Source organism: Arvicola amphibius, chromosome 9 (genome assembly GCF_903992535.2).
Source record: "Arvicola amphibius chromosome 9, mArvAmp1.2, whole genome shotgun sequence".
Classification (NCBI taxonomy): Eukaryota; Metazoa; Chordata; class Mammalia; order Rodentia; family Cricetidae; genus Arvicola; species Arvicola amphibius.
In genome coordinates, this window is record NC_052055.2 from 52460105 (window position 1) to 52484546 (window position 24442).

The following is a 24442-nucleotide window of genomic DNA, read 5'->3' on the forward strand; positions in this document are numbered from 1 at the left end:
TATTGTCCCACATACACCCTCTTTGTGATTACAGGCTCACACATGGCTAAGGTCCTAATGTGTCCACCTCCTTCTCAATTCCCTGTCCTCCAGGTGACAATCTCAATGCTGTGCCAAAGACTCAGTACCCTAACAGTGGGCCCTAACAGTGCACAGACAGAACAAAGCATCTCATACCTCAGGCCATATACTTCAGAAAAGTTGTCTTCCCCTTTGACCAGTGGCAAATATTCTTTAGGGTTCTCCAGTTGCATGCCCGAGCAATGGATCTAAAGGGAATACACAAATCTCTAGAAAACGCTTTCCAAAGGCAGGATCAAAGTTAAAATCGATTAGAAATGGTTTTCATAATACCTTCACTATTCTTCCCCTGATGTTAAGGTCATAGTCACCATCTTTGGTAATGTTCTTTGTAACTTGGATTTCTTTGCAGGTGGCGAATAATTTACCTTCAAGAATAAAGTCACGTGACACATCAACACTGAGCCAATCCCAAGCAGCATGGACTTGACCCTCAGAATCATCGCTGCACTCTGAAGGTCTGGCCATGTGTGGCAGAACGTGACAGCTGCCTAGCTCTAGTTTCACATTTCAGCTGAAACTTAGGGACACTTGGTGCTGGGTAGATTTGGGGATCTATTACTTACAGTCACTGGCATAACATTTCTTTTGAGCGCCTGGCTTTAAAGGCTTTACACATAAGTCACTGGGCCAACCGCTTTCAGTCCTGCATTCAACTCTTCTTTCCATTATCCCGTTTCCACACGTGACTGAGCACTGGCAACACAGCAAAGCCGGAGGTGAAACAGACAACAAATAACACGGCCAGGAAACCCACACTGCCCTCTCCAAGACTAGACTCTTTAAGACCAAAGTGAGCGTCAGTCGTGGTTAGAACTACGCAAGTTACAAAAATACTCTGGGGAAGGATAGTCACTGGAGGGAGAAAAAGAATCCTTTAGTGTGAGCCTGCAGCTGTTGTCTCTCAGGTGCTGGTTTCTTGCCATTTATCTCGTACAGTTGTATCATCAGCACACGACAAACATTCAGTAAACATTCCTCTATGAGCCTTATTAAAACTGCCTCTGTGTACATAGCACACTGCAAATACTTAATAAACACTAATCTCATTTATTACCATCATTACAGCTACTTAGAGGTCTTCCTTATGATGAAATTACAAAGTAATGTTATTGTATTTCCATTAAGTTGATGAAGAGAATGTTGTGTAAATAATATGTATTATAGACATATTAGAGAAAACTACTTCACTTAGCTGATATTTCTGAAGTACCTACATAAAGTCCAAGCCACTATACATGTTCTCCAAGGACTAAAATGAGAAATATTGCTATCTTCTTATAAGAAAGAATACACACAGAAATGATAAGACATTTATACACAAATCAAATAAAGTGGTTTTTTAGACAATGGTGGAGAAAGTAACTTGGAAGATTTACTTAAAATACAGATTACCGGGCATTCCACCTCTGAAATGCTTTATTCAAAGGGCCTTACATTAAGAATTCTGGACTGACCTTGCTCCATTTCCCCACTTTCCAAGTGGCCACATGCAAACAGCTTCCAATGTCACATCTGTACTCATGAGGAGAAGGTTTCACGGGGCATTCTTCATAGGCTACAGGCTGAAGCTGATGGAATGCATGCTTCTTAGAGGAACGGATCCTGGTGCAGAATGTAATCTTCTGTGGGTTAGTGAACCCACAGTTACCTGCACACTGAAAAATGCACACTGGTAAGGAAATCGGGAGTCCTGGAACTCGGCCAAGGCCTAATGTCTGTCAGCTGCTACATATGTATCTTGCTTATCAGTTCTACATCAACTCAGTAAACCGCTTCATTCATGGTGGGGAAGCCAAGGTGCAGAGACACTTAGGCAGCTTATACAGAGTCATACCACAAAATAAAAAAACAACAAAGCCTAGATTTTGCCTCTGAGGAGCCTGTGTGCAATCTTTCTTTCCATTCTTAAGCACTCCATTCTGCCTACTGGACAGAGTGTCCTGTCCTTATGTCATTCCGACAGTCTTGGGTTTTCACGCAATAAAATCTGAAGACAGAAAGAACTCAGAAATCTGTGTTCTTTCTTTCACAGGAGTATTTGGATAGGCTGAGTCCCTTACACTTTGCTGTGACTCTTAGGAGAACCTTGCTACATTGGTGTGAAAGCTGGGTAGAATTTTGTGAAAAGGTCAATCACAACGTTGTGGCTTGCTGAGTTTCAACAGATGCCAAGGGAACTCAATGGGGGAATAATAACCTCTTCCTTGGTTTTTGTTTGGTTCTCAGGGGCAGTTATGTGCAATTATAGATGTAGGTGATGACTTCATATCTTAAATGAAAATAGTCAAAATGTATCAGACCTAAGTAGATGAATTAAAATAATAAGACTTAGAAGAAAATATAAGTGTACATCATTCAGGCCAAAACTAGGCAGTGATTTTTATAGATATGAAACTCAAAACCCAAAGAACCACGATAGCGAAAGGACTAATACACTTGACATCAAAATTTAAAATGTGTATCAAGAAGTTGTCAAGTATGGGAAACCTAATCAATCAGGGGAGCCCAGAAGCCTCTACCCAAACAATGCAGGCTACTGCCATTGCCTTGGTTAACCCCAGAACATGAAGGTGAGACCCTACTGCTGAAGATACCACATGACTTGGGGAGACTGAGCTAGAACTGACTTGGAAGCTTCTTCCTCGCGGACAAGATCTCATAGTATTAGAGAGCAATTAAGTCCTATGCTGCAGGAAAGTCTATGAACCATAACAACAACCAGCAAGATATGCTCAAGGGTGAGACAGTACCACACATCTCGGAAGTAAGCAGCAGTTGTCTAATTGGACTTAAGACCCACTTACTAAGTAAGAATTCATGTCCTGATACTAGCTAACTAGTAACTACTAGTAAACTAGTCACTACTAGTAAAGCAGTCAACTACCTACAGCTAGTAAAGTCATAAATCCAGGGGATAACCCGCCAGCTTAACTCCCAACAGTATTCTAAATCCCTATTTTGCATCCACAGATAAGAGTAGCTCTAATCCCTCATCAACGAGGCTTCTTTTTTGCCAGGGTGTTTCAGGACAGCAGAAGGGAAAGAAGCTAACGACACTTACCTGAGATGAGTTTCCCGTCACCACCATATACTTGCAGAGAGGGTTCCTGCACTTTTTGAATGAAAGAGGTTTTCTTAAAGGATCGCAGAAACTTTCATTCACTTGGATGTTTTGTTCATCTGTGCATTTCACTAGACGGTAGGTCTCCTTTTTCTTACAGGATGTTGAACACTGGAAGTGTGATGAGAAAAACCAGTAACAGTTTCCTAGGTGCAGTGTCTTTGCAAGTTTGCTTGTTGAGACGTGGGTATAGTGGTGCATAATTGCAAAGCCAGAACTCCGGAGGGGAGGTGGGAGAAGCAGGAGTTCCAGGGCAACCAAGGCTACTGGAGCCTCTGCCTCAAAATAAGTGGGTAGGGGAAGATAGGACAGAAACGAAAGGGAGGAGAAGAAGAGGGGAGGGAGGAGAAGGAGGAGAAGGAGAGAGGAGAAAAGAGGGGAGGGGAGGGGAGAGGAAGAGAGGAGAGGGGAAGGGAGAGGAGAAAGGGAGAACAAAACAGATGGCTCAGAAGATAAAGTAATTGAGTATAAGAAGCCTGGCAACTTGAATTTAACACTAAGAATCCATACAAGGTCCTCTGACCCCCACACATGTGCCAAAAGAAGCAAAGGAGAAGACCAAGCTCATGTTAGCACTCACATCTAGCCAGGCTCCAGTTGTCCACTGGTACTTCCTGCAGTCCTGGTGCCAGCACTGCTGATGCTGCTGAGGCCTGGTAGCTGGATCACACATGTCTTCAGCCACTGGACCGATGCCTCTCAATCTGCAGTAGACCTCCCTCCACTGCAGCCCGGAGCCACAGGTCACAGAACACTACAAAGGAGCCCAGAGGATCTGAACAGTGTAGCTAGCAAACACCAAATGGCATATCAACAACAAAAGAGAACACTGCACATTTTCTATTTGTGGTAAACCTGTCCCAATACATTAGAGAGAAAACCCCTAAGATGAGTGTGTTTGCCATTGTCTTATCTAGAGAGTTTATATAAATACATAGTTTTTTTAAAGCTGTTATTCATATAGTACTTCAAGTTTTCTGGAAACTGTCAACTGAATTGGGGTATGCTAGGTGATATCCCAGTGTGGCAACCCTTGGCTGAGTTAAACATACTTAATGTTTACACAGGGCCACCATATTGTTTTAAATGAGACTTAAATTCTACTACTATGCCAATTATTTTCCACTAAACAATAATTTCTAAGAGTTTTGTTCTATTGATATTTTTATGTGCAATACCCACTATAATTTGAACCTGTTGGAGGTCTAAATTTTTGCTAAGCTGTTGAGTCTTGATTATATTTCTATGAGTAGCGTTCTGGAAAATTAATCAATTTTAAATTTAGATAAATGATAAATTTAGACAACCTTGTCTTGGTCTTTCAGTCCTTGTTTTTCTTAGCATTATTAATGAGCATTTGTTACTGTCCATATTTCTACAAACACTTCATTCAGTTGCTCAGAGATTCTCTACGCCTGGAGTTCTCATGTCATCTCTCTGCTTTTCCTCCCCAGTGCTCACCGGGATTTCCCTATCTCAGACACAGCAGTGGAACCTTTACTACGCATGCCTCCAGGCTCCCCCTGCCCTGCACTGGTACCCAGTTCCTAATTCACACCCTCACTTTGGCAACATCAGCATCACTTGCCATTTTCCCTCCTCATCTGAGCTGCGGTTCATATGCACCTATGGGAGGCTCCCAAATAACAGGCATTTGTATCTCACAGATAGAAAGCTCATAATGAAAGCACCAGGATATTTGATGTCTGTAAAATGGAGTATGAGCCCTCTACGGCCCTTCTCACATGGAAGATAATATCAATTACAGGGACTCTACCCTCACGACTCACTTCCCAAAGTTCTTATGTCCAACAGCATTACTTATAGGGGCAGGATTTTAACATATGAATTTGGGGGGAACAGAAATTCTTAGCTTGATGAAGGACAGTTGAAGCTTTGCTGTCTCTCTCGAGCCCTCACTGACTTGCTGCCTAGCAATGGAGACTCGGCCAGTTTTCAGCTCTGGGATGTGAGGTGTTCCCAGATCCAGTTATATCTAAAAAGCAGATACCGACAATAACAGAGAACTTGAAGTCAATATTAGCAAAACTTGAAGAAGGTTGAAGGATGTTTATTAATTGTGCTTTTGGTTGTCTTTGTCCCCTGTTATCCCAGAAAGGATTGGTGGTCACATAGAGTAATGTTTGAAGACTCATTGGTATTCTCAACAGAGATAATATAAGAAAGAATATAGTGTTTTTCAAGTTCTCTGTTCTTGCAAGCACCCTATGGCATTTAATCCCGTCTTTTCTACTTCAAGATATGTTTTATTATAAGAAAAATATTTAAGTCCCACCAACGCTAAGATCTGAACTTAACCAGTGGCTCAGATCACTCTCATGGACCATAGCAACTTTTTACTTGAGTGGCTGCAGAGTCGAACTCCAATGACACATTCTGTCTTCTCACTTCTGAATACCGTGCATATTCCTTCCATTTACGTTGACCTACAGGCCATGTAAAGGCTATTGAGTTCTGCCAACTCACTAAATGTGTTCACCAAAAAGTCATCTGGCTCTTGGTATAGAAGTAACCGTGTATGCTTTGCAGCATGCACAATACTAGGTAGACAGACATACCAAGATGCAGCCTAGCTCATCTGAACATCTTTCAAAAAATGATTAGCCTATAAAGTAGTCCTGATTTGTAGTTATGAAAACCTATTGAGAATCTTAGAAGTATAAACTGTATTTGGATAAGATCCTTACTGTAACCTTGAAAGAGAATCCTTGGAAAAACTTAGTTTACAAAACACTTCTAAGCAAGAAGTTCTACCAAACAAATACAATTTCCTTTAAGTCCTAAAACACAGAGTTTGTTTGGTTTTGTCTTTTGATCATAGTACATGCTTAGAAAAAAAATTCATGGAGGCTTTAAATAGCTATATTAGAATATAGAATACTATATTCTTAACATGGACATCTTCCCTAAAATGAATATGCCCAGAGATGCCATAAAAAGAATTTATTCCCCAGTATTGTTTTCGACATCAAATTTTGTCTAATTGAATAAATTGTACGTTTTAAAGATCCTACTTTAGTTTTATATATTTGGTGAAGATTATTATTATGTACAGAGTGACTCAGAATAGAAATATTGAATTTGTCTTGTCTCTTTTATTCTCCTCCCACAGTGTGTCTGTCACCCAGTAGGCGCTCTCAATTCTTCTGGCTAACAAGTAGCTACTGAATCTTTATCACGACCACCTTGTTCAGAGGCTTGAATAGCTCTCTAAACTGCCCAGCATGTTGGCCTTGATCAAGACAAGATGGATAAGTAAACTCAGGATTCCATCACCATCTGTTCTCAGACCTACAATGGCTTCCCTAGGTATATGATGGCCATCACCTACATTCTTGTAGTGTGAAGTAAGATATGAGTGTCTTTTAATATCTTGTATGACTTCCTATTGTCTTTAGCATGTAGGTCTGAACCCTGCCCCATGTTTACTTCTGTAGCACTATCTCAGGTTACTGTCTTGGCTTTCTCAAAGATAATGGATATGCTTCACACGTGGCCAAATTCCTTTTGTTTTGAACGTGGTGACATAGTTATCAAAGGATTTGCCATCTCTTCATTGATTACACTTGTTACATTGTAGTTTTCGTTACATGTGGAGGACTAGTATACACCTCTGGACCAAGATGTCTCTGTGCAGAACATCAGCAGATTCGTTCTCCCGAAGAGGGCAAAACACTAAAAAGGCACAACCAAAACCACAGATATCTCCAATGCACAGTGGACAACTTTTGAGTTGAGCTCAGGTAGGACCAAGGGGTGTGGCTGTGAAGTAGGAGAATGATTTACTCTTCTGGGTCACCAACATTCCTGTGGGTCCCAAACATCTTCCTCTGCTACACCTGTTCATGATCGCATCTTGGAAGTCTTTTTCGGTCGTTGACCATCTGCCCCACAAAAGCAAATACATCATCTTTCCAAGTTGGCTTGACTTATGCTAGAAATGAAGCGATGTAAGCTCTCCTAAAGGGATAGGCTTCAGCGGCAAGGATGGATGTTAACACCAACAAAGGCACAGATGCTCTGTACAGAATCTGTCTTCTTTTTACATTGTTTTCCTTTGTAATTGAAATTAGCTCCATTCACCCACACCATCTCCAAGTCTCTGCCAGAAATAAATGGCCACTTGAGTGGTTCTTACTGTTTGATTTATTCTATAAAAAATATTCTATGAAGCCAATAATTTCAGGCTATCCTTGCTCTACAAATGGTAATGTGTTCTACACATATATACTTTCAGAGAGATGCACAAGATAATCACTGGTTGCTTCTCTGTCCCAATTGCATAAGCTGTAGCATTGCTTTAATATAATTATTATAAAATAATAATCCTTTTTATTGCCACCTTGAATGAGACCTCAGCTACAAAGATGCATTTGGAAAGCTGCTAGCCAGATTAGTTCAAATGACTTATAAAGGAGTGCATTTCATTTGTTATTTGATAATGTTGCTAGCGTATTTAGTGGTGCATGCTAATTACTGCTGCTTAACAGTGACAAACATTGAAATACAAGACCATTTGTGTCTGCTTTCCAGATGTGTGGCTTTAGAGGCAATTTAAATACTTGCATCATTAAAACAAACAAATGAACTCACCACCCCAGCACATATATGACCTGCTAGAAACAAGACATTTTTTTTCATTTGTGTTTAGGGAATCCTAGCTTTGCTTGGGAACCCCACCCTGAGCAGACTCCTCAATGTGTCAGGTCCCAAGCATGATACTGAGTGTCATCCACGTGGACAGTGTCTGTGCCTAGGGGGAAAATTCCTGAATTTTTATCTCCCTTGGTCAGGGCCAACCTAGCAGACAATTTAGAAAGACAATAGAAGAATCTTATTCTACTTTTTCCACTTCAGAGATCAGTTAACTTTCATCAAGTTCCCAGCACAATGCCTGTTTTACGATGAAACTAGAGAATTTTTTGCTCAGTATCAATGAGGTGACATGGTACCCTTCAAACACCAACTGTCCATCAAAACACTATGTAGGTATGGCGTTCTTGTACTGGAGTATGCTGAAGCATACATTCACTTTTCTTTCAAAGTTGAGTTGTCAACTTGGACCGCATGTGTTCATCCATTTCCTTTGTGCTGAGTTTTCTTAGTTCTTCCAAAGATCTCAAACCTCACTTGTTCACTTCTAGTTGCAACTATGCCTGTAACTTTCTCTCTGTCTCTCCAGGATGCCATCTTAACTCAAATCCAAGATTCTGAGATGGAAACAAGGTCATTATTAATACATCACCGGATATACTTTGTTGTTAGATAACCAAGATGATGCCAGTGGCCATGAACCCCATGTTCACTAGCAGAGTTTCTGTATAAATGTAACCTCAAAATAAAATCGAGAAACTAAATTATTTTATGAATAGACTTAGGCAAGAGTAACAATGCTATATAGTATTGAGCACAGTGCAGAACATCCTGTAATAAAAGATGCTGTAAAGAAGTCAAACATTCAAGGTCATTACAAATGCTGAATTCAAACTTTTAAAATGTATATATAGATATCTAGAAATGATGTATAGATGGAAAAGAAGAAGGAATAAAGATAGGAGATAGATAGATAAATAGATAAATAATAGGCAGAGAGAAGATAGATAGATTGATAGATAGATAGATAGATAGATAGATAGATAGATAGATAGATAGATCATGTGATAGTTGAAAATGCCACATACCTCCTTCCATCTATTGGCTTTCCATGAAGGGCATCGTCCCAATCTACAAGCTTTGTGAGTTCGAGGTTTCTGCAGATGACTGCAATGTTTTTCTTCTAATTTTCTTTGGAGTTGATCAATGCAAAAGACCTCCCGGTACTTTATACCTTTACCACAAGAAGCTGAGCACTACAGAAGATACACAGATACACTCAATGTATAATGTATTTTTATTATCTTCAAAAATACAAAATGAAGTAAGATTGAAAAATACAAAATGAAAAATATTGCTTCAATATTTTTGTTACCCAGTGGTCTGTTATTTCCAGTTATCAAGAATTCAAAATTTGCCAATGTAAATTAATTGATACTGGCATTATAAAGTAGCCATTCCTTCCACAGAAGTACTGACTATCTAAACTGTACTAGCCATAAACTCTGACACATCAAGCTTTAGATTTGCTAAAGTTAAAGACTGTCTTTAACTAGCTGAAAGTCATGCCCAAACCTGTCATCTGGTTTGTACATAGGGTCACCATCTTGTATATATGTATTATCATACTTTTACACTAAGATCTGATCTTTCTCCATAAAAACAAAATGTCCTCATGGTCACTCAGCATTGTGAGCCAACTGAGAAAGCAGCTTCGTTTTCTTCATACATTATTTCTGTATTTTGCACATCTCTGTACTAGCAGTCACCCGATAGAGGCAGCAAAATCTTTGAATATATAACTCCAGGCATGAGTCCAGTGCAGTGTGGTAGATGGCTTGGGCTTTGTCACAGAGCACTGCCTTCAAACCAGTTTCTTCCCCTTGGAAAGAGAGGCTAAGATACTATTCCTATAAACTTCCCATAAGATCCGCATAAGAGGAGGAATATAGATTGTCCAACATAGTTCTATTACCCACGTGGATCCTTATGAAATATTAGACGCCTCTTTTGCCATTCTTCTTTATGAGTTCTCAGAGATGCTACTGCTAACTTCAGCATGATAGATGGACCAGGGAAAAGTCAAGCAAGGTAGACACTGGTCCTAGACGACTCATTGCATCAGTATGGAAGGAGTGTCTATCATTAGCCCTCCAACTTATACAGTAAAACAGTCTTTTAAAAGAGGTGTGGACATTTGATTCATTTAGAAATATGTAATAGACTATGATAATGTTGGATATTCTATTTTCTATATATTTATAACATGTGTATACATACACACATGCACGCACATACACATACAATTAAAGAGGTGCAGAATATGACATGTACTTTTGAGAATAATCAACTCCTTTACAAAACAATTATAACAGGAGAAAAGAGACTAAATGTGAGACTTCAGTTTAGTCTGGAATACAGACTCACACGGCATGAACCAAAAAGCCTCTCTTCAGAAAACAGTTTTCTATTCATTTCCTACTCTTTTTCTTCCCCCTTATTTTAATTTACTGGAGTTATCTAGACTATGATTAGTTAATCCAAACCATCACTAAACACACTCTAAATGTAAACCAATTTTATAAACCTATTTCATAAGAAAATTTTTATTTTTATAAAAGTAAAATTAATAAACATAATTTCAAGTATATTTCTTACTTGCTCAAGAAATGGCAATACCACTCCATTGTCTTTAAATCATTCTCTTCCTATATTATGAAACACCCAGTTTTAATCAATACTCTTTTTTTTCAAATATTGTATTACACAACTTGTCATCATGGTTTTTGTGGGTTTTTTTTTCACTTCACTTTATGTGTAAAGGTGTTTTGACTTCATATATACTTGTGCACCACATGTGTGCAGTGCCTGCAAAGGCTAGAAATGAGCATTGGATGCCCCGAGACTAGAGTTACAGATGGTTGTGAGCTGCCTTAGGAATTAAGGAGCAGCCAGTGCACTTAACTGCTGAGCCATCTCTCCAACTTCATGATCATGAAATTCCAAGGTACAATAATATTTCTCACCCTTTTGTTGTTGTATTCCTTTTTAAATTTCATTTTACATTCCATCCACATTCTCTCCCTCTCCTCCCACTCCCGCCTCCCACCTCCCCCTCCAAGACCATCCCCATCCACTCCTTCCAAGTGGTAAGGGCTCCCATGGGAAATCAACAAAGTCTGTCACATAAAGTTGGTCCTCACTCTTTAAGGTTAAAGAATGTTCATTATTTTCTTTCTTAGATTAACTATCCCAAGTTCTTTTACTTCTCTAAAGGCTCCAAATTAGTCTATACACACAGATGCACATGTGCACACACACACACACATATACACACACAGACACACACACATATATACACACACACACACACACACACAGAGAGAGAGAGAGAGAGAGAGAGAGAGAGAGAGAGAGAGAGAGAGAGAGTCCTCTAAGCTACAAAAACTGCAGAACCAAAGATTTGCAAAGTAATTTATGCTTTGGATGGACTTAAAATAAAACTCTTTCTTTTGAGTTCTGAACAAATACAGATCTGTTTCCCCCCAAGTTCTGAGGAAGAGTAACTGCAGCATTTTATCACGTCTGATGAATGCCATGTGGGAATTTCTCTAAAGTAAAAGAGAAGATGCTATGCAAAGAATTATGTTTTCATTGGAAAGAGGCGGCGGCACCATAAACAATAGTGAAACGTTACTCCCTTCTTCACCCAAACCACACTGTGCTCTGAACGGGGAAAACTGCACGAAGTCATTCATCTCATAGAAACCCACAAAACAGCGATTGTTTCCTCTGGTGCCACAGAAAGATCTGTTCTTTTTCTCTCAACTTCTAAGACACTGATATTTGATTATTCCCTTGGAATTGTATTAATGCCATAAAGCTCCTCTCTTGCATTCTTGTCGATGATATCTTCTTAAAAGTTCCCTGTATCTCCTACAGTCTTCCAAAACTTGCGTATTGCTCATTCAGGACCATGGTTGCCAAGGTCATTTCTCATCTATGTCTACAGCATGCTTTGATCACACCCACCACTCGCCTCTACTGTCATTTCCCTCTCCATCTCAATCCCCTTCCTCTCCTCTAATGGATGAAGATGCTTCATAATCACAAGAACACAAGCTGCTTCCTACACAGAACTTAGCATCAAGTATTCCAAATCAATGTTGTTTACAAATGAGTTGAATAAAAAATTCTATTAAAAACAAAACAGGCCATTTGAAGGAAATGCACAGCTTGCACGTGATAAAACGGAGCCACACCAGGCCTTCAGGTGACCTGAAACTTCCTATTCTGGGAGAATGCAGCCTATACTGATAAGGATTAACTCTAGAACAGGAATATTCTATCCTGAAAAGAATTAACTCTGGAACAGGAATATTCTATCCTGAAAAGAATTAACTCTGGAACAGGAATAGTCTTCCTTTTACAAAATCGCTGCAAGGGATTATAGAATAAAGTTATTTGTTATTTCAGCACAGATGATAGAAAAATCAACGGCTCAATTATGGAGGCTTTTTGACTACTTTTAAAACTCTAAACTGCTGAACAAAATCAAATGAGAAGATGGAGGTTGCTTTGATCTAACACATGAGAGCCTTTGCTTCTCCAGATGTTTATAAACTTGTTTAATCCAGAATGTTATCCTTTCTGACAGTTGTACGAAGCATCCTGACACTGGAGAATTAGTCTACATGCTAGCGAGTACTAACACAACAGTCCTAAAATACATCTATTGCTGTCCATCTCTGTGATGCAGAACCTGCCCTGTACAGACGTCCATTTTTATGTGACATTAGTAAAATAACATCTGTGAAGGCAAAAGGGAGATACTTTATATGAAGAAATAATTAAACAAAACTTCTAAGAGCATTTATAACACTATGAGAGTTGTAAAACCATATGAATCAGTAAAGAACCAGAAGATTACAGAACAGCACACTGATTTTAAGTGGGGCAGGTTTGAAGACATTTTTTGTGCTGCCTATGGGGGTCAGTAAATGGCAAAGACAGAGGTCAGTGGATGAGACAGTTATAATGTCTTTCCCTGGAAAGTACTCCATCTACCCCACCTAGGATGTTCACGCATGCCATTTCCTTCCTCAACAACACCATGGCACATTCACCCTGCTCAATACTGAGCCTAAGCTTCATTTCCTCTCTAAAAACGACTTCTCTCTCTTTTGAGTGTCTTGTTTTATAATAGTAGATAATCTGTCTTCTCCCAATCTTTAAGAGTCTTTAATTCAGAACATGCATGCTTAGGTTGGTTCTCACAGTTCCCTTCTTACAAATCTGGCTCCTCATTTGCTACATTCAATATGCCTTTAATTGTCTTTTTTCTGCATCTTTTTCTCTTGGATAATAAACAAACCAAGAACAGACACATCAAACAGAAGCACGGAAAATAGGAAGACCTCAGAATCACCTTTTCCCAATTTAATGTATTACAAATTGTTCACTTTCCTCTTCTATGAGGAAGAGATAATTGCAGCACACCATAGACCAGAAGAGTGCAGGGTTCATTCACTCCCTTGTGCTTCTCTGACATCACTTGAAGTCCACTGGAGATGCCTAACAGGTTTGAAATGGAACATTTCAAAGTTCCTTGGTTTCTTACATACGCTGTGTGGTCAGTTGCTCTGAATTGAAACTCCCTTCTTGACAGAAGAAGACACTGAATCCAGAAATTTACAAAAGTGAAGTCTCAAGACCGGGGAAGCCTGTCTCCAAGATTACATAAACAATGCGCATCTCCTAGGGACAGAAGACCGGCAGAGCAGCCAGAAGCTTGTGCAAGGAGCTTCAGGATTCGGCTTTAGTGAGTTGTCCCTTACAGTGATAGAGCTGCCTTTGTGTCGCTGAGGCTAAAACCTCACTGGCTGGTCGAGCTAGACTTTGGTGGAATCTTTCCTTTGCCCTGCAGCTAGTGCTGTATCTGGGGTGAATAGTTGGTCCTGCCTCCCCAGGAAAAAACAGGCAACAACACACCAATAATCATTTCCATTTTAGTCCTTGAAGGTCCTGTAACTAGTTATTTGGAAAGAAACCTGAATCTGGTCTGTAGAATAGAAGAGAAGTCAAAATTAAAACTATAAAAATTGCAAATGTGCATTTCATTTGCCTTAGTATAGTATTCTCTATGAATATAAATATGCAATATATAATATACAAATATATACATGTGCAAATGCATACATAGTTTACTCTTTAGTTGGGGTATTTTTCTATGTTGTCATGTAAATTATACTTATACTTCTCTAAGAATAAATATTGAAACTAATATTCAACTGTTGGCATATAAGTTAATGAAATCACTATGAAAAACTGTAGGAAGTCCTCAGAAAACCAAATCCACATCTACTTTATGGTTCATCTGTTTCATTCCTGGCTGTACACCTGAAAGAAATGAAGTCAACACCCAGAGACTTGTATAGCCACGTTGCAGAATGAGGTAGGTGCCCATCAGCCAACGAGTGGCTAAAGAAAGCCTGCTACGTGCACAGAGTGCCTTTGTTTCCAACCATTAAGAAGAACAAGACATGGTATTTTCAGAAATATAGATGGAACTGGAGTTGGTCTTCTGGGTGAAGTTAGACAGACTCAGAAAGACAAGCAGTGCAAGCTCCCTCCCTCTGGAAACAACAACAAACTTTGACAAGATTGCCTGAAAATAGAAGAGGGACTGATAAAGACAAAAAAGGGGAAGGATCTGAAGAAAGGGGGTGGGTGAGGGGGTGGCTATATCATCACCAGTTCTCTGAAATGACTTTTGATAAGTAAATTTGCCAATAACCAGTTCTGAAAATTGGCTGCTAATAAGGCCATTTATTTATTCCGGGTCAGTAAATAAGAATTAGAACTAAATTCTAACAGCTGAACCACTGCTTCTTTCACATCCGCCTCATTGGAAGATAAGAAAAACACACCAAGAAGGAAACCTCATGATTTTTGCAATACAATTGCAAAACCTTTATGTAAAAAGATGCATTTTCAAAACCTCTTTGTCAATGGCTAAAAATTGGGCCATTTAGCTTTTCAACTACTAGGAAATAAAACCCAGGTTGACATAACCTGAGTTTTGGTTATTTTGGTGTCCTAATGTTTTAACTTTGAGTATGTTGCTAATGACAATAGGGAGCACAGCAGTTATAGAAAGAGAATACACTGAACAACCTTGAACAAAACCAAACAAGGTACTACTGTTCTGTTTAGCTTGCCCTACAAATTTTCTTGAATTTTAAACTTTACTTATTTCCTAATTTTAAGAAAATCTCTTATATTCAGCTATGCTGGCCTTGAACTTTCTTTGTAGCAGAGGGTGACCTTGAACTTCTGACCCCCACCCTTAGTCCCAAGTGCTAGGATTACAGGTGTTGCCACCACTGCTGGTTCTTTTATATTTTAGCTTTGGGTGTGCCAGGCAAGTGCTCTACCACTGCGCTACATCCCCAGTCCCCTGACCCTTTCTTTTAAAAATGTTTTTAGAAGGCATCAAAGGATCAGATGAAATGATTGTTTCACTTCTAAAGACCAAATCAGCTCCTGCTGTTTTTATAATAGAAAGGTCCATCTGTTGAAGATGTTAATGCTCATGGACACGTGGCTCACACACAGCTCTGATGGCTTACTTACTCTATATAAGGTAATAGCTAGATTGTCCATACAGCTAACAAAGGGCTGCTCACTGAGTGGTAGGAGGATTCACCCAATCTTGTTTCAGGAGAGCTGAGGTCACAGGAAGTGTGTCTTACCCTAAAGGCCTGGAATGCCCACTCACCACAAGCTAGACCTCATTTCCGCTAAGAGAAGCAAGCATGGCTGTCTGAGGAGCACCGGAGTGCAACAGACAGAGCGGCTTGAATTAAAGTCCAGGCACTCGGTTGGACTGGACCGTCTCCTCTGGTTAACTGACAATTGCACATTGTCAATTACATTTTCAGTATTGATTGAATTATTATTACATACATGTATCGCCCTTGTTTGGCTCTTCACTCAAAACTAAAGCTTGGTATGTGCTGACGATGAAGTAGATTTAAATTTTGATAACTAGACAATCTTAACTAGAGCGATTTGGTGGAGAATTTTAAAATAGCATTTTAATGGTTGTGTTTACTCCCTTTGGAATACCGTTATGAAATGAAAGACCAAAACATGAAGTAAGATCTCAGCAGAGGAATGATAGCGGGTCAGGTCAGAACACCCTGGGAACAATATTCCAAGTAAGACAACACGAAGCCTTTCTCTTCTCTATCTTTGTTAAAGAGTCCTAATACAACAGTATCTAAATAAAAACTGTACCTAACCCCCGGCAGCACTATTGTTTTTGAGACTTCCAGAAATCCAGAAATATCTCCACAAAAGTTTGCCACAATTTGTCTCTCAAACATAAACCTCCTGCAGCTGCTTCACTCTGAAGAGCATCCACTATAATAGACAAAACCTTCTACAGTTGGATTTCTTCGTTATAAGTCCAAGAATAAAATCATTAAGTCAGTACAGTAATATAGTTGTTTCCAAGAGAACAGACAAACTCCTACATGAAGAGCATCTTGTGGGAAGAGGCTCTGATACAGGGCTATCCCTTAATTCACATTTCCTGAAAGGGATACTGACAGTCTAAAAGCTTAATGGGGTTGGAAATGTTCTTGTTTTAATCTGTGGCAGATAGCTTTCAACTATGCAGCTTGAATGAGACAGCAGTTGGTTTCGAAAATTATTTACTGCTGAAATATTTTCTTCTCTTTAATCAGATTTAAAGCTCATAGCTTTCGACAGTTAAGATTTTTAAAGTCAGATTAATTTACAAAATGTTTGACTCCCAAACTGAAGAACAAAATTAAATCCCATATAGCAAATATACTCAGCCTATTCGCTTCTGTCGAGATCTCTATAGCAATCATAACTTTTAAATTTCTATTTTATGCTCTAAGCTTTATTTTTGACTGTATATACATACATTCATACATCTTTATATACACCTAATAGATTTACAATTCTAATTTGGGCAATGCAATTATATGCATACACATATATGTATACACACATATATGTGTGTATATATATGTATGTATACATATATACATATACATATACACACCGTATATATATGTATATATGTGTGTATATATATGTATGTATATGTATATATAGGCTGTCCTGGAACTCATTCTGTAGAGCAGGCTGGCCTTGAACTCAGAGAGATCCACCTGTCTCTGCCTCCCAAGTGCTGGGTTTAAAGGCATGTACCATGCAAATATGTATTAGAAAATTAGAGTAAAAAAAATCTCTTGTGTCTAGGGACCAAAGGTCTCAGGGACCGAACTGACTCTTCAATCAGAGGTGAGGAGGTGATTTCAGACTGGCAAAGATGCTGTTCTAGTTTGCTTCTCTGATGCTGTGACAGACGTGGCCCCAAGAAATCTGGATAATCTGATAACAGGAGCCTGGAGACAGGAACTGAAGCAGAGACCCTGGGGGAAGGCTGCTTGGCTTGCCTTGTTCCATAAGGATCACCTGCGGGGCAGGCACCACCCACTCTGGGCTCAGTCAGACAAGAAGATGCCCTCACAGACCAATACACAATTGAGCTTTCCTCCTCTCAGATGACTCTAGTTTGTGTCAAATTGATTTAAAAAAATCACCAATATAGATGCTACTAAGCTCAGCTTTATTTTGCTAGAAGCAGTACTATATGTAATTCCAATTCAAAATCCAAGCATCAGCAGCATCATGATTATTTAAGACAGGGTCTTACTGTGTAGCCCTGGCTGGTCGGGAACTTGCTACATAGGATGGTCTCAAACTCACATAGTCTACCTGCCTCTGCCTCCCGAGTTCTGGAACTAAAGGGTTGAGCTATCTCACTTGGCTGAAAGCGTTATTTGCAGCAGGAACCACTCAGGGAATCCTGCCATTACTCTAAAGCTTGTAATTTGTTTTTAACTTAAGGAATAAGTATTTCAGACTTCTCCACACTGTCTGTTTGCAAGCAAGACTGGTTTAGAGTCCCTATCTGGAGTTACACTCATCTAGGGACAGAAATCTTTACTTATTTTGAGAAACAAAAGCTGTGGCTAACATGAGAATTGTTAAAATACTGCCCTAGTTTTTAAAAGTTTATTTATTTTATTTGCATTGGTGTTTTACTATGGGTGCAGGATCCCCTAGAACTAGAATTGCAGACATTTGTGTTCTGTAGAATATTATTTTAACTAGACAAAGATGTGCTACATTTATTTATGCTGCAGAATGTTACTTTAACTGTGTAAAGTGTGTTACTTTTGTTTATGCTGCATTTGTTTAATGCTGTATCCATGTGTGCTGAATTATGTAAAGACATACTGCATTTGTTTCACCTTGCCTGCCTAAGGCATCTGTTTGGACTAATAAAGTGCTGAATAGCCAATAGCTAGTCAGGAGAAAGGATAGGCAGGGCTCTTAAGCAGAGAGAATAAATAGGAGAGAGAAAATTGAGAAGAAAGAACCAGAGAAGAGAGGAGAGAACAGGGAGACACCAGACAAACTGACACAGGAAGCAGTGAAAGATATACAGAAGAAAGGCAAGTAAAAAGCCCTAAGGCAGAAAGTAGAGATAGAGAGACAGGTCAATTTAAGTTAAAAGAGCTAGCCAGAAATGAGCCTAAGCTAGGTTGACCATTCACAACTAGTAAGTCTCGGTGTCATGATTTGGAACTTGGTTGGTGGCCTAAAAGAAAAAGCCTGCTTTGTTTGTGAGCTGCCATGTGGGTGCTGGGAACTGAACATGGGTCCTCTGGAAGAGCAGTCAGTGCTCTTAAACATGGAGCCATCTCTCCAGCCCTACTCCACCCCCCCCCCAAATTTTAATAACCGTTTCACTGGTGTTATTCTGAGCCTATTTTTTTCTTGATGCTTTTACAAACCATAGGAAGCCAGGATATTGCTTTTACAAGAATGTAGGATGCTCTCTGCAATAAATATCCCACATATACCCTACCTTGGAGCCAATAGGAAGAACCATGAGTACCTACCTTCCATTGTGGAAAAACTGAAATTCTTCAGTGTGGACAGGCCATAAAACTCCAGTTTACTTTTATTTTTAGATACTAACTTTTAAAACATCACTATGATAACACTAAAAACATTCTTAAAACTAAATACAAAAAAATGCAGGAATGAACATCCACATTTCCACAAATGCTTTGTGAGCTGCTTAGGGAATTGATAAAAGTAAGGCCAGGAAGTTTGTTTTTAAACAGGGTTGTAAAGGTCCCAAAAGGAATATACAGTTCTCTGATGAGGCATGAATGAGCTATATAAGTGTCCTGGGCAGGGACAAGTCAGAGTGGGAATTAAAGAAATGTCATACACTGCACAAATTAATGTCTGCTTGCCTCATGCAACAGAAGTGGCAATGGAATGGCTTTAGGAATTAAATTTATAATTCATTGAAATTGAGTCCATTTTAAATAATTACCAAAAGCACATAAAATGAATTATTTTTATTAAAATGTAAGATGGGTTTTTATGAGTTTTAATAGTGGGGAGTGATGAGTTAGATAATAAAAATATGTAGGGTAGAGAATAAGACACATTTTGAAATAGCTGTCAGTACTTGGGCAGCCTAGGGCTAGATGCTTAGTGTGGTTTGCTGATGTGGGATGTCCTTCTATATATGTGTTGCTTTTATTGGTTAATGAATAATGCTGTTTTGGCTAATGGCTTTGCACAGTAAAGCCAGGTGGGAAACCAGAACAGAGATAGAAAGAGAAAGGATGCAGAGTCAAGGAAATGCAATGTAGCTGCCTAAGGAGAAAGATGTCAAAACATTACCATGTAAGCCACAACCTTGTACGATACATAGATTAATAGAAATGGGATAATTTAATATATAAGAACTAGCTAGGAATATGTCTGAATCCTTGGCCAAACAGTGTTGCAATGAATATAGTTTCTGTGTGATTATTCAAGTCTGGAAGGCTGGGAAGCAAAAGTAGAGTCTCTGTTCACAAATCCCCATGCAATGTTCCCCAGAAACTCATATGTTTGAACACTTGGCCTCTCCTGGTGGCACTGTTTGTGAAAGTCATGGAAATTTTGAGATGTGGAAGCTTTCTGGATAAAGAGGAAAACTGGAATGAGCACGGAGGTTTTGTAGTTAAGCCTCACTTCCTGTCCACACTACGCTCTCCGGTTGCCAATGCAAGTGACCACTCACTCTGCTTTTCTGCCACAATAGACTGTACCCTTCTAGAACCAAGAGCCATACCACATCCTTTCTTAAGTAGTTCCATCAGGTGTCATGTTGCAGCAACGTGTACAGTAGCTAACAGTGCTTCAACTTCACTGGTCCTCTACTTTCTCAGATAAAATGATGGCAATAACAGCAGAGCTCCCAGTAGCAGTATGACATGTGAAGGAATCTTTTACAGCGCTTGATGCACTATGCAAATGTACATAAAATCATCTGCTCTCATCTTTTCTCTCCTTTCTTTTCTAAATCCTGAGACCAATAAAGGCTCTTTCGTTGATTTATAAGCCTGCATGACTGGAACACAGCATTTCTGGGTTCTCAGAGCAAAGCTCAACAGTCAGAACGGGAAGCAAGAATCCCAGGGGATTCTTGACACCTGTCTTCTTTACCCTGAGCAAAACCATTGCCAAACACTGAAAAAAATGCATCAGGTATACACTGAATTATTTTCTAATGAGAATGAGGTAGATAAAGATGAATAGATTTTTTTTTGCAAAAGATATCTTTGTAAGTTTGTCTACTTAAAAAAAGAGAGAACTAGTTAAAAATGTTTGACTTCTGATGATAATGTGTTTATTTTTAATTCAGGGTCTTGCTCAATAGCCCAGACTGGCATCAAACTCATGACTGTTCCTCTGTTTAGTCTTTCCTGTACTTGCATTACATATATGAGGCATCACATCCAGCCTTACCAGAAGTGCCCATTTCTTCCCTTCTTTTAACCTTTTAAAACCCTTATGTCCACGTAAACTGAATAGAAAGATGCTAAGAGTATAAACACAATGGGCACCAGTGAGAAAAGGACCCCTTGTACCTGCAGAGCCCTGACAAACAAATGCTATATTTCTGGTGTATTAAGTTTTTTTTCCTTTTTTTGATATTTTATTAATTTATGTTTATGAGTGCTTGTCTGCATTTGTGTTTGTGCATCACACTCATGCAGTGCCCATGGAGGCCAGAAGAGGGCACTGAATCCTTTGGAACAGGATTTACAGATGGTTATGAGTCACTGTGTGGATGTTTGGAATTGAACATGGGTTCTCTGAAAGAGAAACCAGGTGCGGGAGAATTGTCTATATTCTGTCAATTATATTTTAAATATAAACACTGATTGGCCAGTAGCCAGGCAGGAAGTATAGGTGGGACAACCAGACAGGAAGTAGAGGTGGGGCAAAGAGAACAGGAGAATTCTGGGAAGAGGGAAGCTTCCTCTGTAGTCCTGTCTAGATACTGAAGAAGCAGGATGTGACCTGCCCCACTGAAAAAGGTAGTGAGCCATGTGGCTAGCATATACTAGAATAATAGGTTAATATAAGTTATAAGAGTTAATAAAAAGCCTGAGCTAATGGGCCAAACAGTTTATCATTAATATAGACCTATGTGTAATTTCTTTGGGGCTTACTGGCTGTGGGACCTGGTGGGAAGACAGAAACCATGCAGGACAGAAATCCCAACAAGCAGGCCCTCATGTTACAGCAACCAGCGCTCCTAAGCGCTAAGTCATCTTCTCATGCCCCTCAAATGTTTGTTGTTGCTTTGTGGAGATAGCATCTGATACATATATATATATATATATATATATATATATATATATATATATATATATTACCTTGTCAGCCTCCTGAGTGTTGGAATCTATAAGCATACATAATGATTCCTGACATACCATTTCTTTTTTGAGCAGCCATGGAGCCAACTGCCTGTAATCCCAGACCTTGAGAGGTAAAGGCAAAATTCTCCAGACACTGAAACTATCTACTACTCAGAAAGTCGGGAGCCATTCTGTCTCAAAAAACATCTAAAATAATAATAATAATAGTATCTATCTTGACTCTAGCTGGTGAGGATTTAGAAATGTTACTAAACATTTTGGCCACACAAAGTATTTGAATGTCTAAGTCATAGCTTTTGTAAAGCATAACTCAGAAATTCAAAGCCTTTCTAAGTATTAAATACTAACTTTTGTATATACAACATATATGTATTTTCATGTGACTGTGGGCCCATGAAAGTTCATGGGTAGAGGTCAAAAAACAGTCTCTGGGGTCTGTCCTCTTCTCCCACTATGAGTCTCTCTTGTTCACAGGGATAGCTGGCTTGTAAGTTTCCAGGGATTTTTCTGTCTCCTCTGCCAATCTCATCAGAAAACTAGGACTGCAGGCACTCACTACTATGTCTAGCTTGATTTACAAGAGTTCTGATGATCCAAACTCAAGACCCATAATCTACCCACTAAACCATCTTCCCAGCTCCCCCACATCAAAATACTATTTTAAGAAGTTCTACTAATATATTTTGACCCAAAACATAAACGTAACCTTTGCAGTTTGGGCACAAGTCTGACACACCACACATACTTTACACCTGCCTTTCCAGCAGAAGGGACAGTCACTGACCCACACCCAGTGTATCCACTGAGTCCCTGAAGCTCTTATCTGTTCACTGATGACCCCTGGGTCAACACACATGCAAACTCATGGTTTTCTCTCTGTGTTGAGAAGAAGATGCACTGACTTCCTCCTATGGGCACATGTTTTTGCCTTAGTTTTTAGGGTTTGGGCAGTTGTGTCCACACACATGGAGAGTAATGGATTCATAAAGATGAAGCTCCAATTTTCATCTTAGAAACAAGTGTGTTCTCCATTTGCTAATGTTTTCAGGAATGCCAATGAGCTACTAATGTCTGTCATTTGAGATAAAGAAGAGACCAAACAGTGCTTGGCAGAAAGCAATTCCTTTGGAAACCTCCCCCAAACATTTTTAAATGTTTGAAAATATTTGTTATTTTGCCAAGCATATATCCTTAAAACTTCAAAGTCAAATTTTATAATCTGTTTAAATGGTTTCCAAATCTTTCAAAGTCAAAGACCTTGAAGTTTCGAAGGTAGGTATTTGTTAAAAATCCCAAGATTTAACTCCTAAAAATTTAAAGAACTTAATGGCATCATTTAAGACAAATTTGTAAAATGATTGCCACACTTGATTTTAAACCAATATCTTAAATGACAAGAGTGCCCACAGATGGGCGTTGCTCCTTTGAGAGATTTCTCCAAATAAATATTTCAATGCTAGAAATTATTAAAATCACATTTTAAATACATCACATGCTCTGACCTACACTAGGGAGTTGAACTACATTTTCAAAACTCATCAAAATATTTGGACACTTCTTAACAATTAAGTGGTTAACAAATAATTCAATGAGAAAATTTCCTTAACTTCATAAAATAAGGTATATTTAGTATTATTCACATGATCCTTTAAAATTTACATTTGTGTTTCTTTTCTAAATCAAATAATCACATTTTAATTTCTAGAGACGATGTACAAAGAAAGAGAACACACAATGAAAACATGTTAAGAGAAATATACCTACCTTTGAAACTGCAAGGTCTTTGACAATGAAAGATTTGAAAACCATTTAAATAGATTATAGTGTCTGACTCCTATGATTACATAGAAGCTAGAATATGGTTTTGTCTAACTATCCAAAGCTGACACATATATTCTATGTTCCCCTAGAATGCTCCTCTAGCTTCCATAAGCAGACTCTGCTGAGGCATTAGAGGGCTCCGAGCAATGTCTTCTGAAAAAAAAAAAAAATCTAGTGTTTCCAGAGAAGCTTACACATCTAAAGCATTCACTGGGGAAACAGAAACGCCACAGACACATGGGCGCTTTTGCATTCTTCAGCATATAAATATCAGAAAGAGGGCACATCCCACTTATGCAGAAACACGACTTAGTTGCTTTCTGTTCTAAGTTACAACCCCAGTGACATCAAAGGCTACAACCACTCTATCCTTTAGGCTATCTCCTCGCGTTTTTCTGAGGTCATTTGTCTAAAATGTCCAGGATCCAGCTTGGTTTCTTTTACTATTTTCAGAGCGCCATAAGTAGATCCATAGGGCAATCTGCAAGCTCACCTCTGCTCTCTTTTTGTGAGGCATGGAATCCACATGTACAGAGGAGGCGGCTGTGGCGTTGTGCAGAAACACCCACTATTTGACAGCAGAACAAGATGCTCCTCAATGTAACCCATGTTATGAAGAAATACATCTTATTGGTTTAAGTTTTCTAGAAGGATTTACTAGCAGAAGTCCTCTGCTTCCAAGTGTAATCTTCATCAGTAATCCTTGGTTTATTCTAACATATCAAGCTCCAAATATTTATGAGTCTTCAATATTATAAATCACTTGGCTGTTACTGCAACTGTAATACCTCATGCCTGCAACTGCATTTATTTTACACTTTTACTATTAAATTGTCAAGTCATTCTACATAGAACTACATCTGGTTGAGTTATAGTGACCACCAGAGTGCCCACTATGTTGTATATATATATTGCATATGAGAATGATAAATGTACTATAGAAAAGATATGGCGA

The 24442-nt window shown here is 39.0% G+C and overlaps 1 protein-coding gene across 1 annotated transcript in view; it reads right to left on the minus strand.

Moving 5' to 3' along the window:
• The window catches only part of Adamts20 (ADAM metallopeptidase with thrombospondin type 1 motif 20), a 121122-nt gene that overhangs the window by 14422 nt on the left and 82258 nt on the right, over positions 1-24442 (minus strand). Inside the window, exons 30-36 of the mRNA XM_038342994.1 lie at positions 8908-9075; positions 3786-3959; positions 3146-3316; positions 1539-1739; positions 648-777; positions 355-449; positions 178-269 (exon numbers count right to left, since the gene is read on the minus strand). Coding sequence (XP_038198922.1) covers positions 178-269; positions 355-449; positions 648-777; positions 1539-1739; positions 3146-3316; positions 3786-3959; positions 8908-9075 — 1031 coding nt within the window. The remainder of the gene's footprint in view (positions 1-177; positions 270-354; positions 450-647; positions 778-1538; positions 1740-3145; positions 3317-3785; positions 3960-8907; positions 9076-24442) is intronic.